Raw genomic sequence first — 27939 nt, forward strand, 5'->3', positions numbered from 1 at the left:
ATTCAAAACATATGTGCGTATTAGTGTAATCCTTTGTATAAAAAAGAACCATCGAAATCAGTTCAGAATAGGCAAAAATATAAAATTTTTAATCCCCTTTTCTTGTCTTAACATAATTATCGAATTAAGAAAAAATACTTACAGTTTACCAAGTAGACTCCGTTGATTTGTTACACTAAAACAAGTGTAAAATGTTTAGGTTCGCGCCACGTTCGTAGCCAATTGGATGTGAGTTACGCGCGCTACAAAGGACACAAAGCGGGCGCATCGCGTAGGCAATGCGACTCTACTGAGGCGGGCTACCCCGCGCCCGGCCCGCATAAACATACAGTTTCATTGCTAGCGACAAGCGTCAGGTGATCAAGTGCCATCTATAGTGATTTTTTTTTATTGGGTGAATATGAAATGGTAACCCTGTCTGCACTATCTGTAGACGCTGGCGGGACACCAGTAAGGGATGATTGGTGAAAATGAAAGCAAATCAGTTAGTTCATGGTGATGAATTCAACAAAAATAAATCATGACGGTTTCCAGGGAGAATCGCGTGGAAATCGACTTGAAAGAGTATTTTGCTAGCAATGGGTTTGTTAGACCTCATCACTAACAATCCATTTTCCCCTAAGATTCTTGGATTATAGTTTGTTATATAAATTATAATAAATATAATAAATGCCATGTTATCACACTAATTGGCTAAACCTCAAGCTAGCATACTCTATGTTATAAGATATTAGACAAAGAACATCTACAATCTTAGCCAATTTAAAAAGGTCGTTTCCTAAATTGTCCCCATGTAGAATAAATTTATTTAGGTAAAACAACATGCTAACCACTGCCCCAAGAAGTCAAATTGTAGTCAGACTATGTAAAACAATTCTCGTTTGAAACAGATGAAAACTGATTGATAGTTTTTAATTAAGGCTGTATTATTTGATAGTTTCAATAACTAGCTAAAATAAAAGCTTAGGTTTGCAGACAGTGAAACCACAATTATTGATAACATAATAGAAAGATAACGTAAAAATATTATTCTTTAATTGTTTGGTAAACTTAGATTTTATTATATAGGTAAATACCTATTTAAGTACTTATTTTTGGAATACAATGAGACATACATTCATTCTACGCATTACGTAATACATTTGTTCTTGTTATACTTTGTAATAAATTCATCGCTCGCCGCTTGTCATCGACCACCTGCCTACTAAAGCTACCAAGTAACATAGAGCTACGAAGTCTAATTCCAAGTTCATAACGGCTTAGCTATTAGGATTATGTACTTACCTAAATGATTTATATTCTATAAGAATAGTTCGAAACAATTTTATCGCTTAATATTTTATAGTTTTAGAACAGGAAGTTCCTGTTCTAAAACTATAATGTAATTGAGTTATGATTTATATAAATACTTGTACTGTTATCGAAACATTAAATTTACCATAAAAAACTAACAACAAAAAAATTAAGATCCAATTCAAAACATCTCAGACCGAATTCAGAAAAGCGTATATGCAGGTAGTCTGTAATACAACCCAATGCACAAAATGAGGTAATAAATAACTATTTACCATAGTATAAAGAATTCTATGACAAAAAAAGGAAAATATTTTAATAAAAGGTATATATTTATTCAACTATTAAAATAGGCAATTATGTTATGCACGATTAATTCTAAACCAATTTTGACATATAATTCTTTTTTCAATTCATAGTCTTTTATGTCATATTTTCTTCAGTCAATAAAATTAGTTAAATAAATAAATTATATTTATCTCGTTTTGGTCCCATTTTTTTTATACCACTGAGGTGGCAAACAAGCTGACGACCTGATGGAAAGTGGTAACCGTCATTTTAACATACCTTCTTCAGTGTTTATACCTATTTATATCCTTATCATACAGAGTCAAAGGTTTTAGATAGTTCTAATCTGACATCTTTTAAGGAATTGTCTAAGTTTGTCCTTGTAAGTGCGATGCTTTTCACCTTGACCGACTTTCCCGGTAACTTCTATAAAGATCCGCTAACCTATACAATCGTCTCAATTTTCTCAGTGCATTTCTCTTAACTATCTTATTAGTACATGTCTTTCTGATAAGTAGGTAACACTATATTTCATGCAGTTGTATTCAGTTTCATAAGTATTATATTTACATCTTAAAATGCGGAAAATTACTAACTCATGGCTGAATCCTTTCTACTTGTGGCTTAGAAAGCTGCGGATAATGGGTGACCAACTGGAAACTTAAATAAGCTTAGTATCAGATTAATGGTTTCAGAAGGTAGCGACTTCGTCCATAGCATTATATATAAGCATTTACGGACATATTGAATAAACATATACCTATTTGTTATTTTCTAACAGCACCTTTGCATTTTAACTATTATAATCATAAAATCACTTGATGTGATTGAGAGATGTGAAGATTCACGCTTAAAATGTAGTTAGCTATGACATGATATTTTTTATGGTTGATAATGGAATAGTAACCTCACCTGCACTATCGAATACGCTGCTGGGACACCAGTAAACGATAAAAAACAAGTACAAGTACCTATGAAATATATTTAGTCCGCCCATCGTGACGATTATGCCAAGAATTATAGTTTCCAGTGTAGGACCACGTGCAAATCGACCTAGTAGTATTTTGATACCAATGGAACTGGTGCGGGGAGGATTGTTAGGAATAGGGACGTTAATCCCCGTTGCTAGCAATTCACGCTGTTAGGTCGACCTCCTGTCATTCATTCATGAAATCATTGTGATTAATTATCGTCAAATTCGTCGCGATAGGCCAACTAATCTGATTTTATCCTCACCTATCATCCCTCACTGGTGCCCCGCCAGTGTATACCGATAGCGAGGCAGACCTCTGCAATGCAAAAAAAAAGAGAACCAAAGGCCTCTATATTTTTATATCTCATGTTCTATCTATTGTCAGGGGTGTTCTCTAGAAATCTGTCCGATTCTAGAATAAGTGAATACGGGTATGCGACCCCGGCCTCCCAAGCCGCTGCAGTGTCCCCCCTTTCCTTTCCCATATAAGTCCCTTATTTCTCTCATTTACTAATATCCTTTATGCATTTCCAACGTTCCCTTCCTTTTTTTCTTTAATCCTTTCCTCCAAACCGTAGGTGGCGGAATCTACCAACAAATGCATTCCTAAAGAGGGTTGACGTCAGGCAGGCGGCCGGTCGTAGGACTATAAGCCAAATCTTTTAGTAATATGGATAAAATCATATTACGCCGACTTCAAATAATAATTGGGATAAGGGTAGGAAGATGAGATGATTATGTTCTATCTATTATCATAACAAGTCTAATGTATATTCGTTATTCTCATAAATAAGGAATAGTTCTTATTATATAGGTAGGTATAATTAGGTGTGTCAGAGGTGTGTAGCTAAAGATGATTAGCATTTGATGCAATTTTATAATTCATTTTTATCCTACGTATATACTTCTAGTTTTTTTTTTTTTGATGAGTGAAAATGGTATGGTAACCCCGCCTGCGCTAACGGGATACACTGGCGGAGCACCAGTGAAGAGTGATAGATGAGAATAAAAACAGGCCAGTTAGCCCATCATGATGAATTCATCAGGAATTAACCATGATAGTTTCCAGGGGGAACCGCGAGGAGGTCGACCTGGTTGGGTATATTGCTAGCAATGGGATTCTCAGTCTCCAGTACTAACAATCCCTTCCCCCCCCCCCATACACTTCTAGTTAGAAGCGAATAAAACAAGTTTATTAATAAACATTATGCTTTATTACAAGAAATAACACAAGTTGGCTGGTAAAAGCCATCTGGACCCATAGAATGACGTTGAGAGAGATGTATATCGGTTAATTCTGTGACACCAAAATCATAGTCTGCAAACTTTTTCAAGATCTCGGAACCATCGAAAGTGATTCTTGGCTTTCTCCTGTCTTTCCATTTGTCCTCTGCTGTTGTTGCTTCTGATGATCGACTTCTATACTTTGAATTGATCAAGGTTACATGCATTTTCACATGCTCCCTACCATATTCTTTTTCCATAAAACCTGTAACAATATTTTAATTTTAAAACTCGTGTATTATATTGGCAAGTTATTAGAAAATGTGAAAATGTTTTATCAATTTTATGAATATAACAGCCAATACTAATTTTATACTACCTGTGTATGTTTGTTTATTAGTAATTAAAGACAATTTTGAGGGACAATTATACTAAATAATAACTATATAATAAATACCAACCATATACTAAAACTGATTGCAATTACAACAAAGAAGCATTACATAAAAAATGTCAACATAGCAAATATTTATAAAGTCTTATAAAATAACTAGTCTAAAATACTAATTTATACCTGCTTTATAAAAATATTCCACTAATGCATCTGTTAAATTTTGTAATAAGCCAGTAGGAGCGGCCTCTTCTTGCACTAGGCCGTAAAGAACATCGATGCTCCGTGGGTCATCGTTCATATATGACAAACCTTTCAACCTAATTCGTAATGGTAAATGATCTCGAATTAACGGCCTGAAATAAGTAAAATTAGAAGATATAGCTTCTAAATAATAGAATAACAAATATTTATGTAAAAAAAATTTTGGAAATGCCTCATTGTTAAAATATAATGAGGAAACATTAAATTTAAATAACAAGAAACGTTATTAAAGTATGTACTATTTCTAATTACTTATAAAGTGGCTATTGGTCACAGGAAGCAATTAAATGATATCATCATCATCATGTCAGCCATTATCCGTTCACTGCTGAACATAAGCCTTCTCCATAGACTGCCATAAGGAACGGCCCTGAGCCACCTGTATCCACTCTCTCCCTGCAATGCATTTCAGGTCGTCACTTCATCTAGTGGGGGGGGGGGGGGTCATCCTACACTGTGTTTGCTCGTAAGGGGTCGCCACTCAAGAACCTTCTTCCCCATTAGTTGTTGGTTTTTCGAGCTATGTAACCAGCCCATTGCCACTTCAGCTTGCTTATCCTTGGGCTTCGGGATTAAATGATATCTATGTCATAAATTCCTTTTTTTTACCGTAACAAAATTTTATAAATTTAATTTTATAAAAAAAACTGATAAGTAAAATATGAAATTTATAAGAAGATTGTAACTCCAAAAAAAATCGTTAATTGTATATTTTCGCATACGTTTCAATTTGTTATCATAAGAAAATAACTGAAGCCCTAACGATCTGGAAAATAGACGAATTTTTATTATTACACGCTAGTGTTTTATATTAATATTGTTAAGATTGTAAAATTTATTTACATAATAATTTTTTCTTTGGCTTCCGTAAAGAGCTTCGAAACATACAATCTCTCTTCATTATCCATTAAACACATAACGCCCACTGTAATATGTAGTTTTTGCGCTTTAATAAATAGACTTTCCTCTAAATCTCTGCTAGAATTATCACGGAGAACGATTTCCTAAAACAAATAATAATAAATATATACTTGTTTACAATTACTCATACCATATTAAAGAAAACATACTGAAGCAAGTATGAATTTGTAGAAATAAATACTAGATTTCTTTTATCCTAAAATGTCAACTTTATTATAAATTATACATTTTTAAATAAAGTAAAAAATAACAAAATCAGGTATTTATGATGATTGACATCATCATTTATTCATTTTTCAGTCGTTAAATTTTGAGCCGCTGAACTTTAGCCCTCTTGATTGTCATAGGGAACTGTCCTGAGCTACTTGCATCCATGGACTACCTACAATGCATTTGAAGTTATCACTTCATCTAATGTGAAGTCATCTTACACAGTTTCATCATCATCATATCAGCTGTTAACTTTCCACTACTGAACGTAGGGGAGGCCCTATTAGAGGGTTTTGTCAATAGTTGACACTTGACAGGCAGGTTGGTAACCGCAGTTAAGATTTGGAGATGTTTTAAAAGGGACACAGCTGCCTATTCCTCAACTATTAAGTTCAAGTTCAAGCCTCTTACGACACTCACAGAAGAGGAAAGCGTGACCCATTCAATGACGGGACCACAAAGCTCTATTTGCCTGTTTATTTTACAATCCTCAAAAACATAGGTGTAAATAAAATAAAAATATGTATTAATCCACGATATGGTCCATATCCTGGATTATTATATGCTTTTTTCTCTCATTCTCATTTACATGAACAAAGTTGTTGGATACAACTAGTATAACAATAAAACAAACCTTAAAATTTTCAAAATTTTTGATAATGTCTGGTGAATTCATTGGTATTGAAATAAAATGTGTAGACTTTTGTTTCATTCTAGATGACATTACTATTATATTTACTCTTCTTCTTGCTGCTTTTACATTCTGGAAAGAAAAAAGTAATAGGCAATGTCTACCAATATATCTTGACCTCTGCATGGTCTCTTTTGGACACAGTTATGATTATTTCTTATTGAATTTATCATAATAAGTTAATGACCATTCTAAGTTACATGAAAAAAAGCATTCATAATAATTTTCTTACAGAAGCACTAGGTCCATAAATCATAATATACCCTGTTTGCCCTTGCCTTGGTATTTTAATATCAGTTTTTGTGTCTCGTTCTATTCTCATCTTCATAGCACCTTTTTTACCGATAATTGATCCAATATAGTGTCTGAAAATGATTAATGTAATTATTAAAACATCTTTTTATACATACATATCATCATCATCATTTCAGCCATTATCCTTTTACTGCTGGACATAAGTCTCCCCCATAGACTGCTATAAAGAACGATCCTGAGCCACCTGCATCCACTAACTCCCTGCAATGTATTTCAGGTCATCACTCCATCTAGTCAGGGGTCGTCGTACACTGCATTAATTATATATACATATACTATATAGGAAATATCCATTGCCAAACTAAGATTACAAAAATACCATATTTTAGATAATCAGGTATTTGCCATATCTATGATATGATATTATAAATACTCATATTCCACAAGTTTTGGGAATGTAATTTGATATATAGATCAAAAGATCATTCTTTGTCTATTTATATGACCAAAACTGTGGAGTATATCTATGCTTTCTCTTATATAAAACTGAGTAAATACTTACTTAGATACATGCATACTTGTAGAATATCGATTGTTGTCCATCATGATTATTTCAAATTCATCCTCTTCATCATCATCATCAGGATCATTAAATATTGCCTCTGAAATACAATTCTTTCAGTAATATATTTGTTACTAGTGTAGAACTAATGTCATAGTCTTAATAGTTGACAAAGCTAATTGATAGTTTGGTTGATTCTTAAGTATCATACTATTATGTAAAAAAAATATTATTTCCTGCAGTATAAAGTACATAATCATGTAAAATACACATTTATATTTCAAAAATAAAAACTTTGGTTGTTTCTCACACTGTTTCTCACAACTTGTTTTTTTTTTTAAATAAATCATGGAAAAATATTTTTATATGGTATAACTAGTAAATTTCCCTAGTGAACTGAATCACCAATACAAACAATAAACCAAGAAAATAAAAGGTTTTATCATCAACTTTTCATAGTGTAAGTGGAGATCTTAACCATTTTCATATAAGTCATGTTCCTGAAATGCTGTTATCTCCATAGCTGGATCATTTATTCTGTAGCATCTACCTTCTATCCATATTAACTCTGGTTTAAGAACATCAGCCATATTTATTGGGTAGTTAGTTTGTACCCTACACTTTTTCTGATCTGTAAATTGTAAATAAAAAACATTATATTTACTTTGTGTAACACATTTATAAAACATGTTAGATTATACAAATCCATCAATGAATAACCAGTATGGCTGTACATACTGTACACACAGGTTTACAAATAAATTTATCTTTGTTGCCTAGTGGCATAAGACATCACCTTTCAGAAATATGGAAAATTAAATGGGAAAGTTGTAAAAACATGATTAAATTCATATTTTTTAACTACTATGCAGAGAAAGTTAGTACTCAAGTACATAGCTATATAGAAACTATTTACTACAAAAGTCTAGACAATGCAATGCAATCCATACTAATATTATTAGCTGTAGCATGAATTTAGATAAAATAATATCTATTTTAGTTACATAGGAAACATCAGTGGCACAGGCAATCAAGATATCTAAAATACATTTAATACTTAAATAAAATAATTATAACAGGAATTATTCACAGAAGTAACATATAATCTGACAGGCTAAAATGACAATGGGCAAATTACATTATTCGGGTACTCAATAAGCAATAGAAAAAAATATTGTATGATGATCTCAATTATACCTACATATTAACCAAAAATATTGGTTCTTAGTCATTAACATAGTGTAGAATTGATGAACTCATAAACATTGTAGGAAATCAATGGATACAAAAATGTATGTTGTGGCAAAATATAGAAAATATCTATGTTTAACAATGGATTCACCTATATAGTTGAGAATAAGATTCCTATGATAATGATATTTAAAAACTTTTAAAAAATATTAATTTCAGAACATGATTGAGATATTAGAATTGAGCGTGGGCTATACTATGATGATACTAAAGTTTAATAATAGTAAACATAAAGAATTAACACGTAATAAATTAATGATGCTTCGACTTTCAAAATGTATTTTTGCTAGAAAGATTATATTCAAAAAATAAAAATAGGTATCCAGATATAGGAGTGTACTTTGATTAAATTACCTTTTTCTTTACAGTAAATAAAATGTACTTTATAAATTTGATCTATAAATTGAAATCAAACTTATTTAAAAGAAAATTATTTAAAAAATTAAAACTTCCTTGAATTTTTTTTTTCCTTTCTTATGACACGGGACATTGAACTTTTATATCATTTGTTTTTTGTTTTATCTAATTAATTTTTTTCATCACAGATTTCAGAGACTAAGTCATCACTTAGTTGTCATTTGTCATGTGGCTGCTATTGTCACTTACTTATTATGTGAAAGCGTAGTTTAAAGCCATAGATTAAAGCATTCTCTAATTTAATGTAGAATAAAAATCTAAAAATTATTAAAAAATGGATAACAACCATGAAAGTAATTATGTAATGCCTTTGCGCCAATGGGTTAAATACTTTACATAGTCTGGAAATAAGCATACTTCGGACCTAAAAATAACCTTTAACGCTTCACTTTAGTGAAATCCATTATTTGTGATTGTCTTTGAAAATACTGAACATCGTTCATTGTTAAATAATTAATAAAATCTTTAGAAAATAAAAAAAGGTGTGCTATAGTTAGGCGTATTTCCGATAACTTTTTATAGCAGGTTAGGGTCCTTAAAAAAGAAGTATATGCACTCTCAGACATATCTTTGTGAAGCTTCGGTCGGATCCTGAGGTGGGCACTAAATAGTTTTGAGATGGACACAGCCCATCCGATCTTCCCCTCAAATACGTCTATGGTTAATGTACTCTCAGTTATTATCATTTCAATGTTTGAAATAAATTTATTTTACATATATTTAGTAACAACATAGTCATTAATACAGACACAGTAATACAATAACCATATTAAAAATATAATAATACAGTACAGTAAACTAAGTATAAAAATTTACGTTAATTTATTACAATAGTATAATAAGTTGTTGATATATAATAATTATTACCAGAATTTCACTTTCCTTTTATAGATCACTATCACTAAGTTGAACATTTTTAAAAAAGCTTTTAATTACGCATGTATAATAAACTTATTTCTCAAAAATAAATGATCAGTGGTGCCACAGATTTCGTAGTATATTCTGGGAGATAAATGTTATTTTTCATGTTTATAAGACCTAGGCACAACCTAGGTATTATTTTTAAATAGATGGGTTAACTTATATTATTATTTTATTAACCGTCTAAGTTCTCGCTTCCAAAAAAATATACAGTGTGTGTATTATAAAGTATTCGTTTACCTAGGGTTGTTATTTTTAAATATAACATACTATAGTACCAATATTTTTTTTACATTATCATTGCAAAAAATAATAAACAAAAAGTATTCATACACTTAAAAAATATGTAAATAAAAATTAACAAAATTAATAATTAATAGTTTATTGGCCCACCATTAGAATTGATAATAAGTTGGACTCTCTGCAGCCGAGTATCGATCAGTTTGGAAATATAAATCGAGACGCTATCAGTTCTTCGTGCAGCTTAATTTTTAGTGTTTCTTTGCTTGAAATCGGTCATTTTAGATGTTTATTGTCTAGATACTTGAGAAGGAATTTCAAGATAATTGGGAGCTCACTCGTCCTCTGTCCCATTCGTGTTTCTACCGTGAAGCAGTTGTGTTTGCATGACTGTGTTTCGGTCTGAAGGGTGAGATAAGATAATTAATTTACAGGGTACAGAGGAATAACACCTGAATCCTCGGGAATGGCAACGCATGGGGATATCATGGACGAAACAGTATACTCTGATATGTCCATGGTACTGTTCATGTCTATAGGCGACAGTTACCACTTTCCATCAGGTGGACTGTCAGCTTGTTTGCCATTCTAAATAGCATAAAAAAATGAGGTCTTCAATAGGATCTATGCCTTAGTATTCCATGCTTTATGCTTTGGATCATTATCTTGTAAAAATATCTAATTATTATTACAACCTATTATTGCTACACTTGGCAGCAGATTTTCTTTTAGGATATTTATATATGTTTTGTGATCCATAAATCCACCAATAAATAAAAAAATTTCCATCCCAATAGCACTCGTGTAATATTACGAGTCCAGTTTAATTCAATAACGTTATTCCTTGCACAAATCTATCATATTGTATCTAATTATAAAGTTGTGAAAGCGATTTTGTTTTTTACTTTATAACGCCTTAACAGCTTAGCCAATCGTTATGAAATTGGGTATGCACGTACTATACCTATGGGATGGAGAAGGATATAGGTTACTTTTTATTCTCATCAATAAACATATTCTAATCACACGGACGAAGTCGTGTGTAATAGCTAGTATTATATAATTATAGTTTTTCTATTGGAGTATTTATTTATCTATCTATTTATTCTGTCATTTTGTATTCATTTTTACAATTTATCCGATTATTCAGAAGTCGTGACATTCCATTTATAGGAATCCGTTTATTTTGTGTAAATAATACCACTAGACTGATATAAATGATAAGCTTATCTCAAGACCATTAGGCATCTGCCATTGTTATTGTTTAGTAGTGTAACTGGTTTCAAAACAGTCAGATTTTATATTTATATTTTTTTAAAGTGCAAATCGAGACGTATTGAAAACAATGAATAATCGAATTCCCCAGCGTTCAACCAGCATGTATTATAATCCAAACTACCAATACTCGCTCGTTCAAAATAAGGACCAAAATTGTAAGTACATTATGTATTATAGCGATCGATATTATTTATTACATGTTTAAACTTATTATTCTTATTAGATATTATTCATATAGGCATGATTATAGATTGAACTGTTGGAATATGTACAATGTAAAATATAATTCTCAAAACACTCAATATTACCTACTTACTTACCTAAGTAAATAAAGTAGGTTACGTATTATATACATATGTAGATACGTCATTAAATATCCATATATTCCACAACCTAATCTTAAATATAGTAATCGTAATTATTATTTTGTTTTAGACAAGAGAGTAAGTTTTGAAGTTCTCTATGACGTTAAAATTTAATTTTCAATTTGGCATCTAAATGTACATATGACTAGAATAAGCATGGGTTAATAGGTATAATGGTTTCTTGTTTATAATGAATAGATAGGCACTAATTAAGAAATTACGAGTGTAATTTGCTCCATTCTAACAAAAAAGTAACATTCTTTAAAATTTATTAATTAATTTGATAGTTAAGCGAAACTTATTTCATAGACAATTTAGGAACATAAACTTTTGAGCTACCGCCGACTGGTACGATGCTCAGCAGGAGGCTGTTTCCATCGAATGCTGTAGCCTCGTCCCTGTTATATAATATCTATAGACAAGAGGGAAACTAGCAATATATCGTAGCAGGTCGACTTTGTACAAAGTCGTTTGCTTGGGCACCTCTGTTCCATTTCTGTTTCAATCGTACAGCAGCTGTGTTTGCATAGCTTTGTTTCGGTTTAAAGGGTGGGATATGGCATGAATATACAGGGTACAGAGGAATAACACCCGAGTCCTCAGGAGTGGCAACGCTTGGGGGGTATCATGGGCGAAACAGTATACTCTGTTATGTCCATGGTACTGCTCATGTCTATAGGCGACGGTTGCCACTTTCCATCAGGTGGGCCGTCAGCTTGTTTGCCATTCTAAGTTGTATAAAAAAAACTTGCTTGTTCGTTGTTGGTCATGACTAATTCTCGGAAAATTCATTACCATATAGACTAACTGAAATAACTTTATGCTCACTGTTTATTCTTCGATGTTACTTTTTTAATCAATGATGATGGAATGATACCACCGCCTGTGCTATCGGTATAAATAGGCGAGATACCAGTGAGGAATAATTGGTGAGAATGAAACAGGTACTTGGTCCATCGTGACGCATTCAACAATAAATTAATCATGAGGGTTTCCAAGGGGAACTGTGTGGAAAGCAACCTAATATGGATTATTGCTAGCGATGGGATTGCTTATTTCCATACTAATAATCCCTTCCCCTGACATCTCACCCGTGCTCACTTGTGGTGGTATCAGAGTCTAATACCCCACAGTATAATCCGATAACAGAAATTAAAATTTCATATTTTAATCTTTGATTATTATCAGGCGGGGTTTTTAATCTATTTTTATGTTTAAATAACAGCAAATACTGCGTGAAAAATTTTTTAACAGTTCGTTAATAATTCTTAAAAAATATATATTATTATATAGCATAATTGCTCCCTGTAGATAAATTAAAATTAGCACGTAATTACTTATTTTATACGTACCTACGTCCATAACTAAAAAAATTACACTTTAATGACAAACAACAGTACGTATAGGGATCGTTAGTAATGGGGATTAGTAACTCTAGTACTAGCAGTATATCTTATCAGGTTGACCTCCCCGCAGTTCTCTCTAAAAATCATCGTGGCTGATCCGTTGGTGAATTTGTCACGATAGGCTAACTGATCTGCTTCATCTTTACTCATCATCCTTCACTTGTACCCCGCCAGTGTATACCGATAGCGCAAGCGGGGTTACCATTCCATTATTATCTATTTAAAAGAAAAGACAAACAGTAGTATTTTGAGATCAACTAGCAACAGGATTAATTTAATTCATAATCGCTCTGAGATAAAAAGTGCAATGGTAATCTCATAGTTTATGGATAGTATTCCTAAAATTAAAATTCCAATTAATATCACAGCGAAATTTTTATTGTAAAGACATAAAGCAATAAAAATGCAAGGCGAAAAATCATTCTTTTCGAAGAGAAAACCCAATAAAAATCTTTAAAGAAAACAGAGACCAGAGGCATACATTAAAAAATCATAAACTATTTGTTTGTGGTTATGGAATGAGAATCTTTAGACATAGATTATAACTACCTAGTCTCTTTATCTGTGAAGAGAATGGATGAGAAACTGCCAAATGTCAAACAAGATTTGTATGTATTTGTAAACAATTATAAATTTTATGACTCGACGTAACTCATCAATCATATTTAAACAAATATGTACTTACCTAAGTTACTCATAATCACAAACTCGTTAGTAAGGTAAAAAGAAAATAGCTGTGAAAACTACTTATTGGATAATATTAGATCATGTAAGTACCTACTTGCAATAAATTAACATTAATTTATACAAAACAGTAATTTTACTGAATGAATGTGAATACCTTTTTTCTCTTATACAATACTAATAATACAATGCTCAGCGATACAATCTTCTTAAATGTAGTAGATGGAAGTAGTATGCTTATGTATACATTATGTGAAGGGTTCGTTGTATAGAACAATAAAATAGAAAATACTGAATAAAGATATATTTTTTCTAGTACAATAATAGTGATATTTAAAATTGACGTTCTCTAATAACAAAATATTAATTGGCAGAAAAAGAAAATGAATAAATTCTATTTTTAAAATTAACATTAATAAAATCTCAACACATTATGTACTGATTTCTAATTAAGCATGTTATATACGTGAACAAATCTGAGTTGTTATTTTTAAAACTCATTATATATGCCTCACTTTTATTAGCTTTGTCTTATTGCATATATGCCTCACCCCTATGACTATCTTATATATCTTATTGCATATATTACTTATATTGTTTTGGAATTTTTTTTAATAAGGTACCTAGGTACTGTAATTGGTAATAAAAATACTATTGCTATAATATTGGTAGTAATAATACAGACACAATTAAGTATAGAGGCAATAAAGACAAATTAATAAAAAATTACAATTATTGTTATTTGTAGGAATACATTAAATGCTAACTCACCATTATATTATAACATTAGACTAAAAGCAATGAATATAAGTTTAAAACAATTACATATTCTTATTATCTTGGTACTTTCTTTCTCTGTAATACTAGACCTTACCAAATATTCTCCTTTTAAATTTTTATTACAAAAGAAAACATACTAATATTAATAATAGTTCTTACTAGCCAGTATATCTCTAAATAAAAAATTGCAGAGCATGGCATACACTTTAAGGCTTAATAGTAAATAAATTGTTATAAAGGCTATTTACTCTTTTCTTTATTATTAATTAATTCTATTTATCCTTTTTTCAGATGGAGATAAAATGCATGGATCTCGAAGAGTGATAACTTTTTGTGTATTGACTGCTATTCTTCCAACAATACTCATAGTTTTGCCATTATATTTACGAAATATGAAATATGCAGATGTCATGTATAAAATTTCAGACTCTGATGTTATTCAAATTCACAAAGGTCAATCATCAGTATTTTGTGAGAAACATTCCTTAACAATGAATACAACATTTAATGCATTCCAAATGAAAGGAAAACCAGAATTATCAAATAAAAGAAAACACATAAGACTAAGAAAATCAATGACATTACCAGATGACACTTTGGAATATTGGGGCTTTTATCTCTTTAAAGGTGCTACTGTTGAATTGAAAGCGTGCTCTCGTTATGAGGGTTCAAAGATACTAGTTGTCAAAGGAGATAAAATATTAAACACTTGTGGTATTCTAGAAGGTGATAAATATAAAAAATCTCATCCTACTATAGAAAGCCAAGGACATGTTTTAGTAACTTTAGAGAATCCTAAAGAGAAGCAAAATAAATCATACAATCAAACATCTGAAGATAAAAGTGAAAATGGAGAGTTGATTGACAATGATAATGATGAATTTATAGACAATACTGATGTTTTTAGTTTTGCAGCAAAAAAGAAGAATAATTCAATTGAGATAGGCCAATTTAATACAACTGAAATGACACAAACACGAAAGAAGAGAGAAACAAACCCAAAAAAAATACATAATCCAAACACCATACTGGACACTGGGGTACATCATGGTGGAAATGCATTTAATAATACTATCAAAACTCAAGATAGTTCTGTTTCCAGTTTTGAAAATAGTTTACATGAATGTTATCATAATAATATGCTTATCAATAATTTTTTCCCATTTTCTATTCAGTGCAACAGCACAAAGTATTTAGAAAAAACAACCACTCTCAAAGTGATTCATGATGTTCTAGTTGATGGATATTTTTATTACATATTTTATAGTGATAATGATTTCGTACTCAATGATATTCATGCGATTTTTGACATTTATAAACCAACATTCCAGTATACAAATATGTCAGAATCTAAAGTTTGTATAAATAAAACTCAATGTGAATTCAATGTTGGCTTTTTTAGTGATGAATTGGTTATTGTAGAAGTGCCTACAAAAGATGGTTTAACTTACGATGATGATGATTCTTCTATTCTAGTATCAGTATGTCACCCTCGAATGTCTGTTTATATATTATTTCCCATCTCTGTACTTTTACTTATTTTACTTTTTGCATTCTTATGATACTTGTGTAAAGTATTATTCCATTATTTTATAATTAAAATAAACTTTACCAGAGATGTGATATTAATTTATTAAGATAATTATCTGCTTTGTAAGTATAGGTATAATATACATATTGTGACTTTATTATTCTTAATGTTGACTTACAATATACGAAATGTTGTTCAATGTCTAGTGATTTTGATTTTATATAAGTATAGAAGGTAATTATTCAACTGTAATAGATTATTATTATTTTATTATCTTAGTAATATAATAAAATTGTAACTACATGATGTCTGATGGGATAATTAATAAAACAATGACATATCGACTTGGTATAACATACTATAAGACAAATAGATGCCACAAGTATGAAAACCACATCTAATTTTGTACAGTAGTTTTTCTGTTATACTAAAAAGAACATAAAGACAGACAAAATTTGTAAATATTGTTGTGGTCTCTATTGATCGTATTTTATTAAATAACTTCCATGTGCAGACATCGTCTAGTTATAATTTTATTAGTAACATAAATACGTACTTCTTTCTATGCTTAAAAACTATTTACAAATGCCGAGAAAAAAGTCCTTACATCTACGTCGGGCATTTCCTGATAGAATCGAAAGATATGCGATATGGATTGTTGGAATTTTGAAAGTTTTCTATTTGAAAGTATTAGTTACTAACTGTATTCTGTAATATACATAGTTTGGGGGGAAAGGATTGTTAATAATAGGTCTAACAGCCCCATTGTTATCAATATACCCTATCAAGTCGATCTCCATGTTTCCCCTTGGGAACTATCGTGGTTAATTCTTTTCAAATTTGTGATGGTCCGCTAACTGACCTGCTTTCATCTTAATCTATTATCTCTCACTATTGTCCCACCAGTGTTTGCCGATAGGGCAGGTGGAGTTATCATTCTATTATCATTAATTAAAAAAATATCCAGATGCTGTTGAATGCATGCATGAATCACCGAGTCGAGTTCATAGAAAATATAACTCGAGTTGACTCGGTGAGACTAAATCGAGTGACTCAAGTTATTTGACGCAAGTTCCTCATCGCTATTTTCCATCAAGTGGGCCGTCAGCTCGTTTGAAATTCTATTACAATAACAAACATCATTACTTAATATGTAGCTTTTAACATCGCACCATTTGCCATGGACAGAGAATTCATCCTAACACGCTTGAACCTAAATGATCACAGTACAGTTTCAAATGAATTTTCTCCCGCAAACGCTCAGGCTGTGGAATGAATACCCTGCCAAAACGTTTCCTAGAGACTACAGTATGGGGTTTATCAAAAAGTGTAAATTAAGCTTTCTTCACGTGATACCCCTTCTATTGCAAGCGTCCATAGGCTACCGCATAGACTTAGTATAACCTAAGGCTACAGTAACCGTTTACCATCAGATGTATAACATTATACATCAGTAGCATAAACTGAAAATGAAAATTTAACTGCACCTCTAGCGGATGATTTTGGAAACTAAAAGGTACGACTTAAATTTCATGGAGAAAGAAAACACCGATACATAACCCATAAATGTTTGTGGTAATATATTATTTTTAAAAATATGAATAAAGTGCGATTGAAAAATGTTAATAAACATTTGTCACGATGTTCATCCATGGTAATCTTCAAAATCGCACAACTGATTTTAATGAAATTTCATGGAAGTAATAATAATGACCCGTCTCTCAAATTGGAACAAACAATAGGCACCTATTGTTTGCTTCGAGTCAGGTAATAAAGTGCCTAACTAGAAAAATAGACCCAACAGATGGCAAAAAGTTTGTCGGATCAGTAGGTAATGTATGTAATAACTAGCTTTTATTCGTGACTTTGTACGCATGAGCGAGAAAAAAAGCAGAACCACGTCTTTTTCTATACCAATTTTCATCATAATCAACTTAGCGGTTTAGACGTGAAAGCGTAACAAACTCATTTATAATATTAGTTAAGGATATGGTTGCTGAAGTTTTCTAATAACCAGATTATTCCAATAGGTACATTGTGGAATATAAGCCTTATTTATGAAATGAAAAAATATAATGTAAGAATAGATTTTTGTAACACTTGGCACCTTAACGATGTCATGAAATTTGATATACCTATAGGACTGGGATGGAAAAGGACATGAACTGATGATGATGACTAGCGCATTTCTGAAATGGCCGTTTACACTACCTACTGCCTTGTGCTGACGGTGCGCACCCTTTGCTCGCCTAAAAATTTACGATCACTTCGCATGTGTGCTAGGTGCATTCAAACTATTGGAATTTATTGCAATGTCATTTTTCATTATACATTGTAAGCGGGGACAAATTCCTTAACAGCATGTTACATTCCATGTCACGTTTCACCAGTTTGTTAACTGATATAATAGTAATAATATATTATATATAAAACGCTTGACGAAGATATCGTAATATAGTCCTTAGGGATGCTAACAATGACGAATATTATGGACGTCTTGAGATATTCTGTACTTTAGTAACAATGACGCTATTCATGTATATGGCGACGGTTACCACTTTGCATCAGCACATCATCAGGTAGGCCGTTTGGCTTTCAGTTGCATACAAAATATTTGCGTATATCTCCTTGGAGCATAAATATACTTACTTCATACATATTACACGGCATTATGACGCCACTTAGATATTTTCAAAATTCCAATACTCTGGAGCCTACATATATTATTGTATAATACAGATTTTATATATACGACATTGATCATATTCCAGTGTTAACTAAATTGAGGGATGGGGGGGATTGTTAGTAATGCGAATTGTATTATTATCAATCCCCCTTTCCAGTCCCATTGCTGTCAGATCGACCTCCACGTGGACCAAAAACCATTGTGCTAAATTTTAGGCGTATTAATTATGGTGGGCTAATTGACCTGCAGGGGGTAAACGGATTGTTAGTAATGAGGTCCAATTGACTCATTGCTAATAATGCACCCAATCAGGTCAACCTCCACGAGGATCCCCCTGGAAACCGTCGTGGTTAATTCTAATGGAATTGGTCACGATGGGTGACCTGCCTTTTCATCCTCACCTGTTATCCCTCACTGGTGCCCCGCCAGCGTAGTCCGATAGCGCAGGCGGGATTACCATTCCATTATCACCCATTAAGAAAAAACTGACCTACCTTTTCGTATACCGTTGGCGAGGTTACCATTTCATTATCACCCCATTGAAAAAAAAAACTATGTTGAGCAACTTACCTAAGTGCTCTACAGGTTTCGGAATTCTGTAGGTTTTCATCAACTATTAATATCGACTGCATTTTATCCGCGAGCTTCGGTTACAAATAATTATGTAGTAATTTATCCAATTACCGTAATGTGGTTTACCTAGCAAGCGTGGCGACTATTGGCAAAGCCCCGCTTGTGGGAAAGACCTATATTCAGCAATGGACAGTTAAAGGCTGATATGAAATACGGATTTATTAAGACGGTTAGTAACAAAATTTGTTAGTAGGTAGTTCCAAAATTACAGACTAAATGTAGGTGGCTTATTCTTGTGAATATTAGGCATGAACTTTTGCCGCCACCGATCCCTTTTCGGAACATTGACTATACAACCTGTATGGCATATTTAGTAAATGTTTAAAAAAAATCTAAATGGATGTCAATTAACAAACACAAACTAAATTTTTTTTGTGAGCTGTTATGTGGATAATTATAGACACTGAAATTGTTTACTAAATGTGACAACAAGAAATATCTCAATTTAGCGATGTGTACTTTTTACATAATTTGTTACACTGATAAGTATTTTTCATATAATTCGAGTAATCTCGTTATTACATTAAAAACAGAAATACTGATTACCCTCTATAATGATTTAATTCTATCTAGTTACTAAAGTATATTGTTTATATGAGGTGCTACTAGACCACGTACTTAATTAGCTTTCGATTTGTTTAGAGAAAAGCATTAATAAATTATAAGACATAGGGAAACTAAAAAAAGGGAGAAATCATATAAAAATATAGTAGAAACAAATTGAATTTTCGTAACAATAAAATATAAAATTAACGTGTTAATCGAGTGCAATTTAGCTAGGACTAACAAGTAATAATTCTTCATTTTATTCCTACATATTATATGATTACACAAAATTTTTCATTTTTACAAATAAAAAATAATTAATTGTGTATTTGATTATTAATACTGCAGATAGTCAAAAGTATACATAGTGATATAATGTTGTAATTTTAATAACAACTCTTCGAGATTACACTTAGTTATATTTACTGAATGCTGTAGTTATATTATGTACGAGTTCTAATTTATTTAATATAATCATAATAAATAGGAACCTTAATTATCAACTTCGTAAAAGTCACTAATATTTCGAACAAAATTTATTCAAAAAATATAAATAAATTCGAAATGAACATATAAACCATGTAGAAAAGAAATTTCAAAAGTATGCAAAAGCAATATAGGAAATACAGGATACAAATAAGGACCTGTCAAAAGAAAGTAAATAGTTATTGAGGAAATTTTGATTTATTATTTCCACATAGTTGTGTCCATAGTGCGTTTCAACAGGCTCAGTAGGTAGATCTTCTGCAAACAAAATTTATAATGAAACTCGGTACAATGGTTTAGACAAATTAAGGTTCCGATCGGGAATGGAGTGCTACAATTCCAAGTATATCAATAACAATACATATAAGATTATTTCATTATATTTATTTAGCGTATTACAAAAACAGTTACCATATTATGTACATCTGGAAAGAGATACAATACATTGTTTTCTTCTAGTACGTTTGTGATTGAAATAGCCTCTCCAGTACCCGATGAGACCTCTCTGCAATCGGCAGAGAGGCCCGCGCGGAACGGGGGCCATCCGGCCGAGCCGGTCTTACACCTAATTATTATTATTATTAAACTTATAGGTCTATAGTATAACGTGATCATTAAACTAAAACAAAATATATCCGTCAAAATAAAAATTAGTTCCAATAAAAAAAATTCGGCACAATGGTATTTAGGAAGTATCTCCTAATACTCACACCTTATAATTTTTTCAATAAAAGGTAGGACACAAATTATAAACGGAGAGAGTGTTGACACCTTAAATGAGATTAGCCACGTCACTAGGCATTTCTGTAATAGTTGTATGATAGAAGTCCTCAATGTCTTTCAATGCTCTCTTATCAGCTTCAGTCACAAAGTTAATGGCAATTCCCTTACGGCCGAAACGACCACCTCTTCCAATTCTGAAAAGCAGTAACAGTAAATGAAATTTTCACACAAAGGAAAAAAACATTAATTTCTAAATTTTGTATAAAAAATAAAGCTTTTTTTTATAAAAGTTCAAATGACAAGAAAGTGATTCACTAAAAAGTGGTAATAGCTGCCTACAGACATGGGACATATTTTGGTAATAATTTCATTAAGGATTTTGGGATTAGTACTAAAGAAAGACAATATAAAGACTAACTAATATCTTAACATACCTCTACCTTCTTCATATAAACTCAAAAAATATTTAATCGATTTTAAAAATTCTGTCACATAAGTATAACTTTAATTATAAATTTTGCATAAGTCAACCTATCTGCACAGATCAATGTGAAAAATAATTGTAATATATTTGATCTTACCTATGGATATAATTTTCGCGATTAGTTGGCAGATCATAATTGATAACGCAGGACACTTGTTGCACATCAATACCCCGGGCCAACAGATCAGTTGTAATCAGCACACGAGAAGATCCAGTACGGAACTGCCTCATGATAACTTCACGTTCACGTTGATCCATGTCACCGTGCATGGCAGACACGGTAAAATCACGCTCATGCATAGACTCAGTGAGCCAGTCCACCTGTTATGAGAAAAATTAAGTATATTTCAAGCAATTTGCAATTTATGATGAGAACACACTTTCTGCAAGAGTTCAGTTTAATATTTTTAAATTTTAAAAAGAAGATAATTCTGAACAGATTTCGATATTTCTTTTTAAAATCAAGAGTTTACGTCTGTTATGTCCAACATTAATTGTGGTATAACTGAAGGAGCAATTTTTCTATGTAGAGTACAAAACAGTTACATTTTGGTTTATGAGGATTTTTTTAGATGGAATCAAAGATGAAATTAGATAAAAATAGTGACTATTTTTAAAGTCCTAATACTGTCTCCTTACAAGTGTTCAAATTTACGTTTTATTTCTATAAAATATTTCTCGTTAATGATTATTGATTAATATTATAGTAAATTTTATGTGATAAGATATTTTAAACATACTATTATGTTTGATTTTTACACTTGCGAACAATTTAACAATAAAACATATTTTACTCAATATTTATTAAAAAAAGTAAACAAATTTTAAGGGCAAGGTTTGAAGACACACCACTTCAAGTACGGACAAGTGATGTTCTACTTTACTCAATTCTAAGTGGGACGTTAAGGTGGAAAAAGAGTGCAGATGTAAGTGGCGCTATGGGATTAATAAAGGACCACATCAGGATCGCCTATGAAGTGAACAGTGTAGACCCATATAATCTTTTTTTCCGGGGAACCATCAAGGCGCCATACATTTAGTTCAAGGGCACCTCAAAGAAAAATGGTGACTTGTTTCTTTACAAAAGGGCACCATTAAAAACTTGTTCAGGGGTGTGAGGGTAGGTTAAGGCAGGTCCTGTTCACACCTTACCATATCAAAATAACAATGAAATATGGCAGTACAAATGAAAAGAGCACTAGCCATATAATGGTTTTACAGGTGCAGGTTTACATCTGCTCTGTTCTATAAGTTTTTTTTTTTTTTTTTATAAAAAGAGGTTCACTTTATATGCAGAAGTTTTATTTAGTAATCAAACTTTTAAAAAGTAAGAAAATTTTCTAATTTGATTGTGATCTTATGACAAATATAAATATTATCAAAAGTAATGAGTAGTCGTTAGTTATCATAAGTTGATGACTGGTCATTTCAGTCAGTTATTCCTAATTTTATGACATCAGTTCCTAACGATCATTATTATGAATCATCAGTTTGAACTCTGTTGGGCACTAAAAATATTTTTTCTTAGAAATGTATAGAAATTATTAGAATTTAGAAATCATTATATATTATTATATATATACATTTATTACCTTACGACGCGTATTGCAGAAAATTACAGCCTGAGCAATAGAGAGGGTGTCATACAGATCACAAAGTGTTTCTAACTTCCACTCTTCCATTTCAATTGCGATGAAAAATTGTTTGATACCTTCCAAGGTAAGCTGTAAAAAATAATACAGAATTTTAGAATTGCACTAAAATATTATTTTTTAAAAACCTTCTTAAAGATTTTTTATAAAACAAAAAAAAAATTGTATAATATTAATTTTACCTCTTCTTTTTGCACTAAAATGCGGACTGGATCTCTCATGAAGCATCGGGAAACTTCTAACACATCATCAGGCATGGTAGCAGACAGTAAAATCACTTGCACATCAGCAGACAACATCTTGAATACATCATGAATTTGGTCTTTGAATCTGAAATGACAAATATATATATATATATAGAAATATATGTAATACTTGTCTTAATACCAGTCCTGTAAGTGAGAAACAAAACTCAAAACATTTAGAAATATTTATTTCACAGAATGGATCCTGACAAACTCTGAATCTTGAAACTTGATATATGCTTTTCAAAACTAGTAATCCTGCAAATTTCTGTATAACTTACCCTCTAGACAACATTTCATCTGCTTCATCAAGAACAAATAATTTTATAGTATTAGCACGCAGGGCACGACGGGTGATCATATCATAAACACGGCCAGGAGTGCCGACCACAACATGTACACCACTCTCCAATTGACGGATATCTTCACGAACATTGGTTCCACCAATGCAAGCATGGCATTTAGCATTCAAATGATCACCCAGAGCAATCACCACCTAAAATTTATGGTTGTATGAGTTAATCATATAAAAAAGAATAGATATTTAGAAAAATATAGAAAAACAATTACTGATATGAATGTTATGTGAGCCCGAATATTTATGATCACTTTTATGCATTAATAAGAGGTCCATATGTATTCTATATTATTATATATAGAACTACATTAGATATGTCTTTGCCCATAGCTAAAAGCTCTACTCTTGATCCCAGGTAGAACACCAGACGATTTGGGATGAGCATGACCAATTCAGTTCCATTACTTAAATATCCTATGGCATGTAAACCATTGTGGCTAATTCTAGTTGAATTCATCAGAATGGGCTAACTGACCTACTTTCATCCTCATCAGTCATCTATCACTGGTGCCCCGCCAGTGTATACCGATAACACAAACGGGTTACCATACCATTATTACATATAAAAAAAGTTATTACTGTCCATATCTGAACATAGCCCCCTCCCCATAGGGACTTCTTTGCCAGTAGTCACTTTGGTGACATTTTATGAGGGGCACTGTTGTCCATTTCTTGAATATTTAGTTTTTGTAGTTTCCTCTTACAACACTTGTAAGAAAAGAAGGGGTGGCCAATTCTATGCCAGAACTACATTAAAATATAATAATCCATACTTACTAATAGTATAGTATTAATTATGAAATTTGGTTTTCACACCCGACTTAATTTTTTTTTATGAAATTTGGTATAGAGATATCTTAGGGAAGAGAAACATCCTTCACAGTTGCTTTTCTTTAATCAACTCATTAGTTTATATAGAGAAATTATATTCATCATCATCATATGAAAAAATTGTATATACAACAAAATTACAACTCGCATAAAAGTTATGATAGAATAGTCTTTTAGTATGGACATTATGAACTTCTTTCATATATCTCATATATATCAATACATATAATAAAATTGTAACTGGTAGCTGTTTTACATGGAAGGTATACAAGGAAAACAATTATAGGAAGACTTTATGAATGCAATAGAACCCAAAACAATGATTTTTTAATTGTCTGTTTGTTTGTGCAAACTAATCTCAGAAACAGCTTAACTGATTTAAATGTTGTTTTCACTAATGTGTTGCAGTTTGCTCCACTTAACATTTGTTTTACTTCAATAAAAAAGTTATATCAATGTAAAGAATCATATAACATGCTATAAAAATAACCAGTTAAATTGGCTTTTTTCATTGTATGTATTGATTTTTAAAAATTCTGTCAAGTTGTGTGAAGCTGGGTTGGATTGCTACAATATAAATCTCATCATATCAGCCTGTATCTAACCACTTCTTAATATAGGCCTTACCCAATATAATAATAACAATCTTTATTGGAACTAAAACTAGTTCTACAAATAAAAAAGTAAGATAAAAAGGAAAAAAGTACAATAACACTCAAATAAGTTAAAAATTGTGTCATGACTTTCAATATCTTTAAGCATATGTGATACTCCACTTTTCACACTGGGAGTCACACAAATCACTTTTCATTGAAGAGCATTGTCATACTATATTAATTATTATATTCTTTAATATTAATTTTATAATCTCAGTTAAAAGGTAATAATTAGTGATTAATAGTAGACTATTTGAAAATATTATGTGTACCTTCTGGATTTGTTGAGCCAATTCTCTGGTTGGGGCCAAAATTAAGGCCTGGCATTCTCGAATACTAGTGTCAATTTGCTGAAGGATTGAAATAGAAAAGGTAGCAGTTTTGCCAGTACCGGACTGGGCTTGGGCGATAACATCGCGACCTTGAATGCAAGGCATAATGGCGCGTTGTTGGATTGCCGACGGCTTTTCAAAACCATAAGCATATATCCCTCTCAATAACTCCTCCTTCAAATTCATATCGTCGAAACTCTCGACGACCTGATGCCAGTTAGTATCAAGTGCTCCATCAGGTTCCATGCCTGGAGGACCATCATAATTTCCTTGATCCTTTGGCCCATTTTTGGCATCCTCCGGCCAATCTTCTGATCTGTAAATATATTTGCATATAAATGTCAAAAATCGATTGATATAGAAGAATGTCATTACTAAAAACTTCTATGAAGATGCAAAAATCATTACAATTGCGGAGTGGCGCTACTGTCAAAATGGTATTCCATAATTAGCACTGAATTATATAGAAAAATATTTAGAAAGTTAATACCTATTTATAAATGTTAATGAATATACAGTTGAATGTAATTTCATTCCTACGCGGCTTCGCTAAATTACAAAACACGTGCACATAAAAGAACATGTTAATTTCTGCCAGCGCCATGTTGGCAATCGGCGACAGGATTTATTGATAAAATTTAGCAATATTTATGTGGAATTACAAGAAAATGAATGATAGTTCAATTTATATTTATAAATGTACAAAATAATTAATATGCTTTCATTATTACAATGTTTAAATAAGACAGAAATTAAGCTTACCTTCTTTCAGGTGAGTAAGACATGTTCCAATCGCGGTAGCTGAACGGAAAAGAACTAGCAAGGTCAAGTTAACTATATCACAAGCTTTTTATATATTAATATATAATTTTGTATTCTGTAGCAAAGATGAAATGAAAATAAGTATCACTTTATTTTAATTAGATTTTTAAAAATATAGAGATATTTAAGAGTGTATCGTATCACGACAAGATTAATATTATTAAAATATGGGAAAATAAAATAACGGAAGTTCGTCAGATGCACCAAGCAAGAGTATTATGTTGGTATTAACAGGTTTCGTTCAAATCTAGGCATACTCCCTACAAAAGAAAATTTCGTGACATAGAAAGAACGTAGGTAGTTATTATTCTTAATCTATGTTGAGTGTTTTCACACGATGGCGTCCTTTCTATGACTCCATTCCTCTAAATTCTATAATTAAATATTCAATTTGATATCACAATGAAGTCTTTATTCTAGGGATCAATATGAATTGAAAATATTACAAAGGTTTGATTTATGACTGCACATAAAACAATAAGATTGCGAAACTATTAAATTAAAAAATGAATTTAGAGAATTTAGGTTAAAAGATGAATTTAGAGAAATAATAAGTGTTTCAGAATTAATCCCATCATCATCATCATCTCAGTTATTATCTGCCCACTGCTGAACATAGGCTTCTCCTGCAGACTGTAGTAAAAAAATATTCCGAATGATATACTATTACTATCCAACCTTAATAAATGCAGATGCATTTATTAAGGTTGGATAGTAATAGTATAAAGTCTATAAATGGTTACTAGGTTTATTATAAATTATATTACTAGATTACCATCTGTTATCGTCCGTCATGTCACTCGTGAAAAAAAAAAAAACTGAATAAACGCATGTTTTAACATAAACTATCGTGTTTGGTAAATTGTAAAATTATAAGTGTATATCTATCCGGACCTTGTCAAAATTACCCTAAAATTCACTCGGTACTTCAATGTATAATATTTTTCTACTTCTATTCCTTCTCTCATTACCAATTTGGCAAACCACTCTGTTCTATCTCCATTAGCATTCACGGACTCTCTGCAATGTATTTAAGGTCGTCACTCCATCTAGGGCAAGTCGTCCTACACTTCGTTTGCGCGTACGGGGTCCCACTCAAGAACCTTTCTTCCCCATCTGTTGTCGGTTCCTTGAGCTATGTGACTAGCCCATTGTCACTAACCTCAACCTAATTAAAAAACCATTAGAAACCAAACAGATCTTTTTTTGTTTGATTTATAGTCATTACATTTATTACGATAAGTAGCGACTGCTTAGAAAATATTGGAAGGTGACTAAAGAATTTAAATAAACTAGATAATTTTATCGTGTTTGAGTTTGTTTGTTTTAATAATGCAATTTGAAAAAAAAAACAATACCAATTTTAATAATGTTTTAGTGTTTACTTGTTTTTAATTACATTGCTTATTAATTGTTTTTAAACAAAAGACGGGCTCAACCTTAAATATCGATAAATTCGATATGAATTCCAATACTAGAATAATTTTGATATTTTAATATCTAATAATTTTAAAAGTAATATTTTGAATTTATTAATGAT

The 27939-nt window shown here is 31.5% G+C and overlaps 4 protein-coding genes across 10 annotated transcripts in view; 1 reads left to right on the top strand and 3 right to left on the bottom strand.

Moving 5' to 3' along the window:
- LOC113516812 (schwannomin-interacting protein 1 homolog) overlaps positions 1-280 on the bottom strand; it is a 63426-nt gene extending 63146 nt beyond the window's left edge. The window contains exon 1 of the mRNA XM_052891678.1: positions 143-280. The gene's annotated coding sequence lies outside the window, so the exon portion shown is untranslated. The remainder of the gene's footprint in view (positions 1-142) is intronic.
- A 3465-nt stretch (positions 281-3745) lies between these two features.
- LOC113516970 (activating signal cointegrator 1 complex subunit 1) lies at positions 3746-8914 on the bottom strand. Of its 2 annotated transcripts, none has more exons than XM_026901481.3 (8): positions 8678-8914; positions 7551-7703; positions 7073-7172; positions 6488-6620; positions 6199-6327; positions 5277-5437; positions 4353-4525; positions 3746-4043 (listed from the first exon to the last, which is right to left on the bottom strand). In XM_026901481.3, the coding sequence occupies exons 2-8, from the start codon at positions 7660-7662 to the stop codon at positions 3760-3762; spliced, it is 1092 nt and encodes a 363-aa protein (XP_026757282.2). In that variant the 5' UTR covers positions 7663-7703; positions 8678-8914; the 3' UTR covers positions 3746-3759. The 2 variants fall into 2 exon arrangements, with proteins under 2 accessions (XP_026757282.2, XP_031763899.2); XM_031908039.2 differs by lacking the exon at positions 8678-8914 and adding an exon at positions 8274-8325.
- Positions 8915-11062: 2148 nt separating this feature from the next.
- LOC113517009 (uncharacterized) lies at positions 11063-16147 on the top strand. Of its 2 annotated transcripts, none has more exons than XM_026901524.3 (2): positions 11063-11334; positions 14706-16147. In XM_026901524.3, exons 1-2 carry the CDS (start codon positions 11247-11249, stop codon positions 15974-15976), a joined length of 1359 nt encoding a protein of 452 aa, XP_026757325.2. In that variant the 5' UTR covers positions 11063-11246; the 3' UTR covers positions 15977-16147. The 2 variants fall into 2 exon arrangements, with proteins under 2 accessions (XP_026757325.2, XP_026757326.2); XM_026901525.3 differs by lacking the exon at positions 11063-11334 and adding an exon at positions 13212-13719.
- Positions 16148-20331: 4184 nt separating this feature from the next.
- On the bottom strand, positions 20332-26585 carry LOC113517104 (eukaryotic initiation factor 4A). 5 transcript variants are annotated; one of them, XR_008252473.1, is made up of 8 exons: positions 26340-26585; positions 25518-25893; positions 23682-23896; positions 23338-23485; positions 23096-23227; positions 21601-21824; positions 21009-21213; positions 20332-20551 (listed from the first exon to the last, which is right to left on the bottom strand). XR_008252473.1 is itself a non-coding variant. In XM_026901668.3 (8 exons), the coding sequence occupies exons 1-7, from the start codon at positions 26360-26362 to the stop codon at positions 21069-21071; spliced, it is 1263 nt and encodes a 420-aa protein (XP_026757469.1). In that variant the 5' UTR covers positions 26363-26585; the 3' UTR covers positions 20332-20551; position 21068. The 5 variants fall into 5 exon arrangements, 3 of the variants coding, with proteins under 3 accessions (XP_026757469.1, XP_026757468.1, XP_052747641.1); XR_003402255.3 differs by having other exon boundaries at positions 20332-20554; positions 21007-21213; XM_026901668.3 differs by having other exon boundaries at positions 21068-21213.
- Positions 26586-27939: the final 1354 nt, after the last annotated feature.

The sequence above is a fragment of the Galleria mellonella genome, unplaced genomic scaffold (genome assembly GCF_026898425.1).
Source record: "Galleria mellonella isolate WM207_F2 unplaced genomic scaffold, CSIRO_AGI_GalMel_v1 utg143, whole genome shotgun sequence".
NCBI lineage: Eukaryota > Metazoa > Arthropoda > Insecta > Lepidoptera > Pyralidae > Galleria > Galleria mellonella.

Bases quoted from the DNA above. Each gene is read 5' to 3' on its own strand.
- LOC113516970 (XM_031908039.2), bottom strand. From the start codon at position 8,310: ATGTTAATGACTAAGAACCAATATTTTTGGTTAATAT. The intron at 6,621-7,072 runs GTAAGTATTTAC...AATCATTTTCAG, and splicing joins ACAAGTATGCATGTATCTAA to ACACTATATTGGATCAATTA. The intron at 4,044-4,352 runs GTATAAATTAGT...ATATTGTTACAG, and splicing joins GGAATATTTTTATAAAGCAG to GTTTTATGGAAAAAGAATAT.
- LOC113517009 (XM_026901524.3), top strand. From the start codon at position 11,247: ATGAATAATCGAATTCCCCAGCGTTCAACCAGCATGTATTATAATCCA. The intron at 11,335-14,705 runs GTAAGTACATTA...TCCTTTTTTCAG, and splicing joins TCAAAATAAGGACCAAAATT to ATGGAGATAAAATGCATGGA.
- LOC113517104 (XM_026901668.3), bottom strand. From the start codon at position 26,362: ATGTCTTACTCACCTGAAAGAAG. The intron at 23,897-25,517 runs GTACACATAATA...CATAAATTTTAG, and splicing joins TGGCTCAACAAATCCAGAAG to GTGGTGATTGCTCTGGGTGA. The intron at 21,825-23,095 runs GTAATAAATGTA...TTCTCATAACAG, and splicing joins TCTGCAATACGCGTCGTAAG to GTGGACTGGCTCACTGAGTC.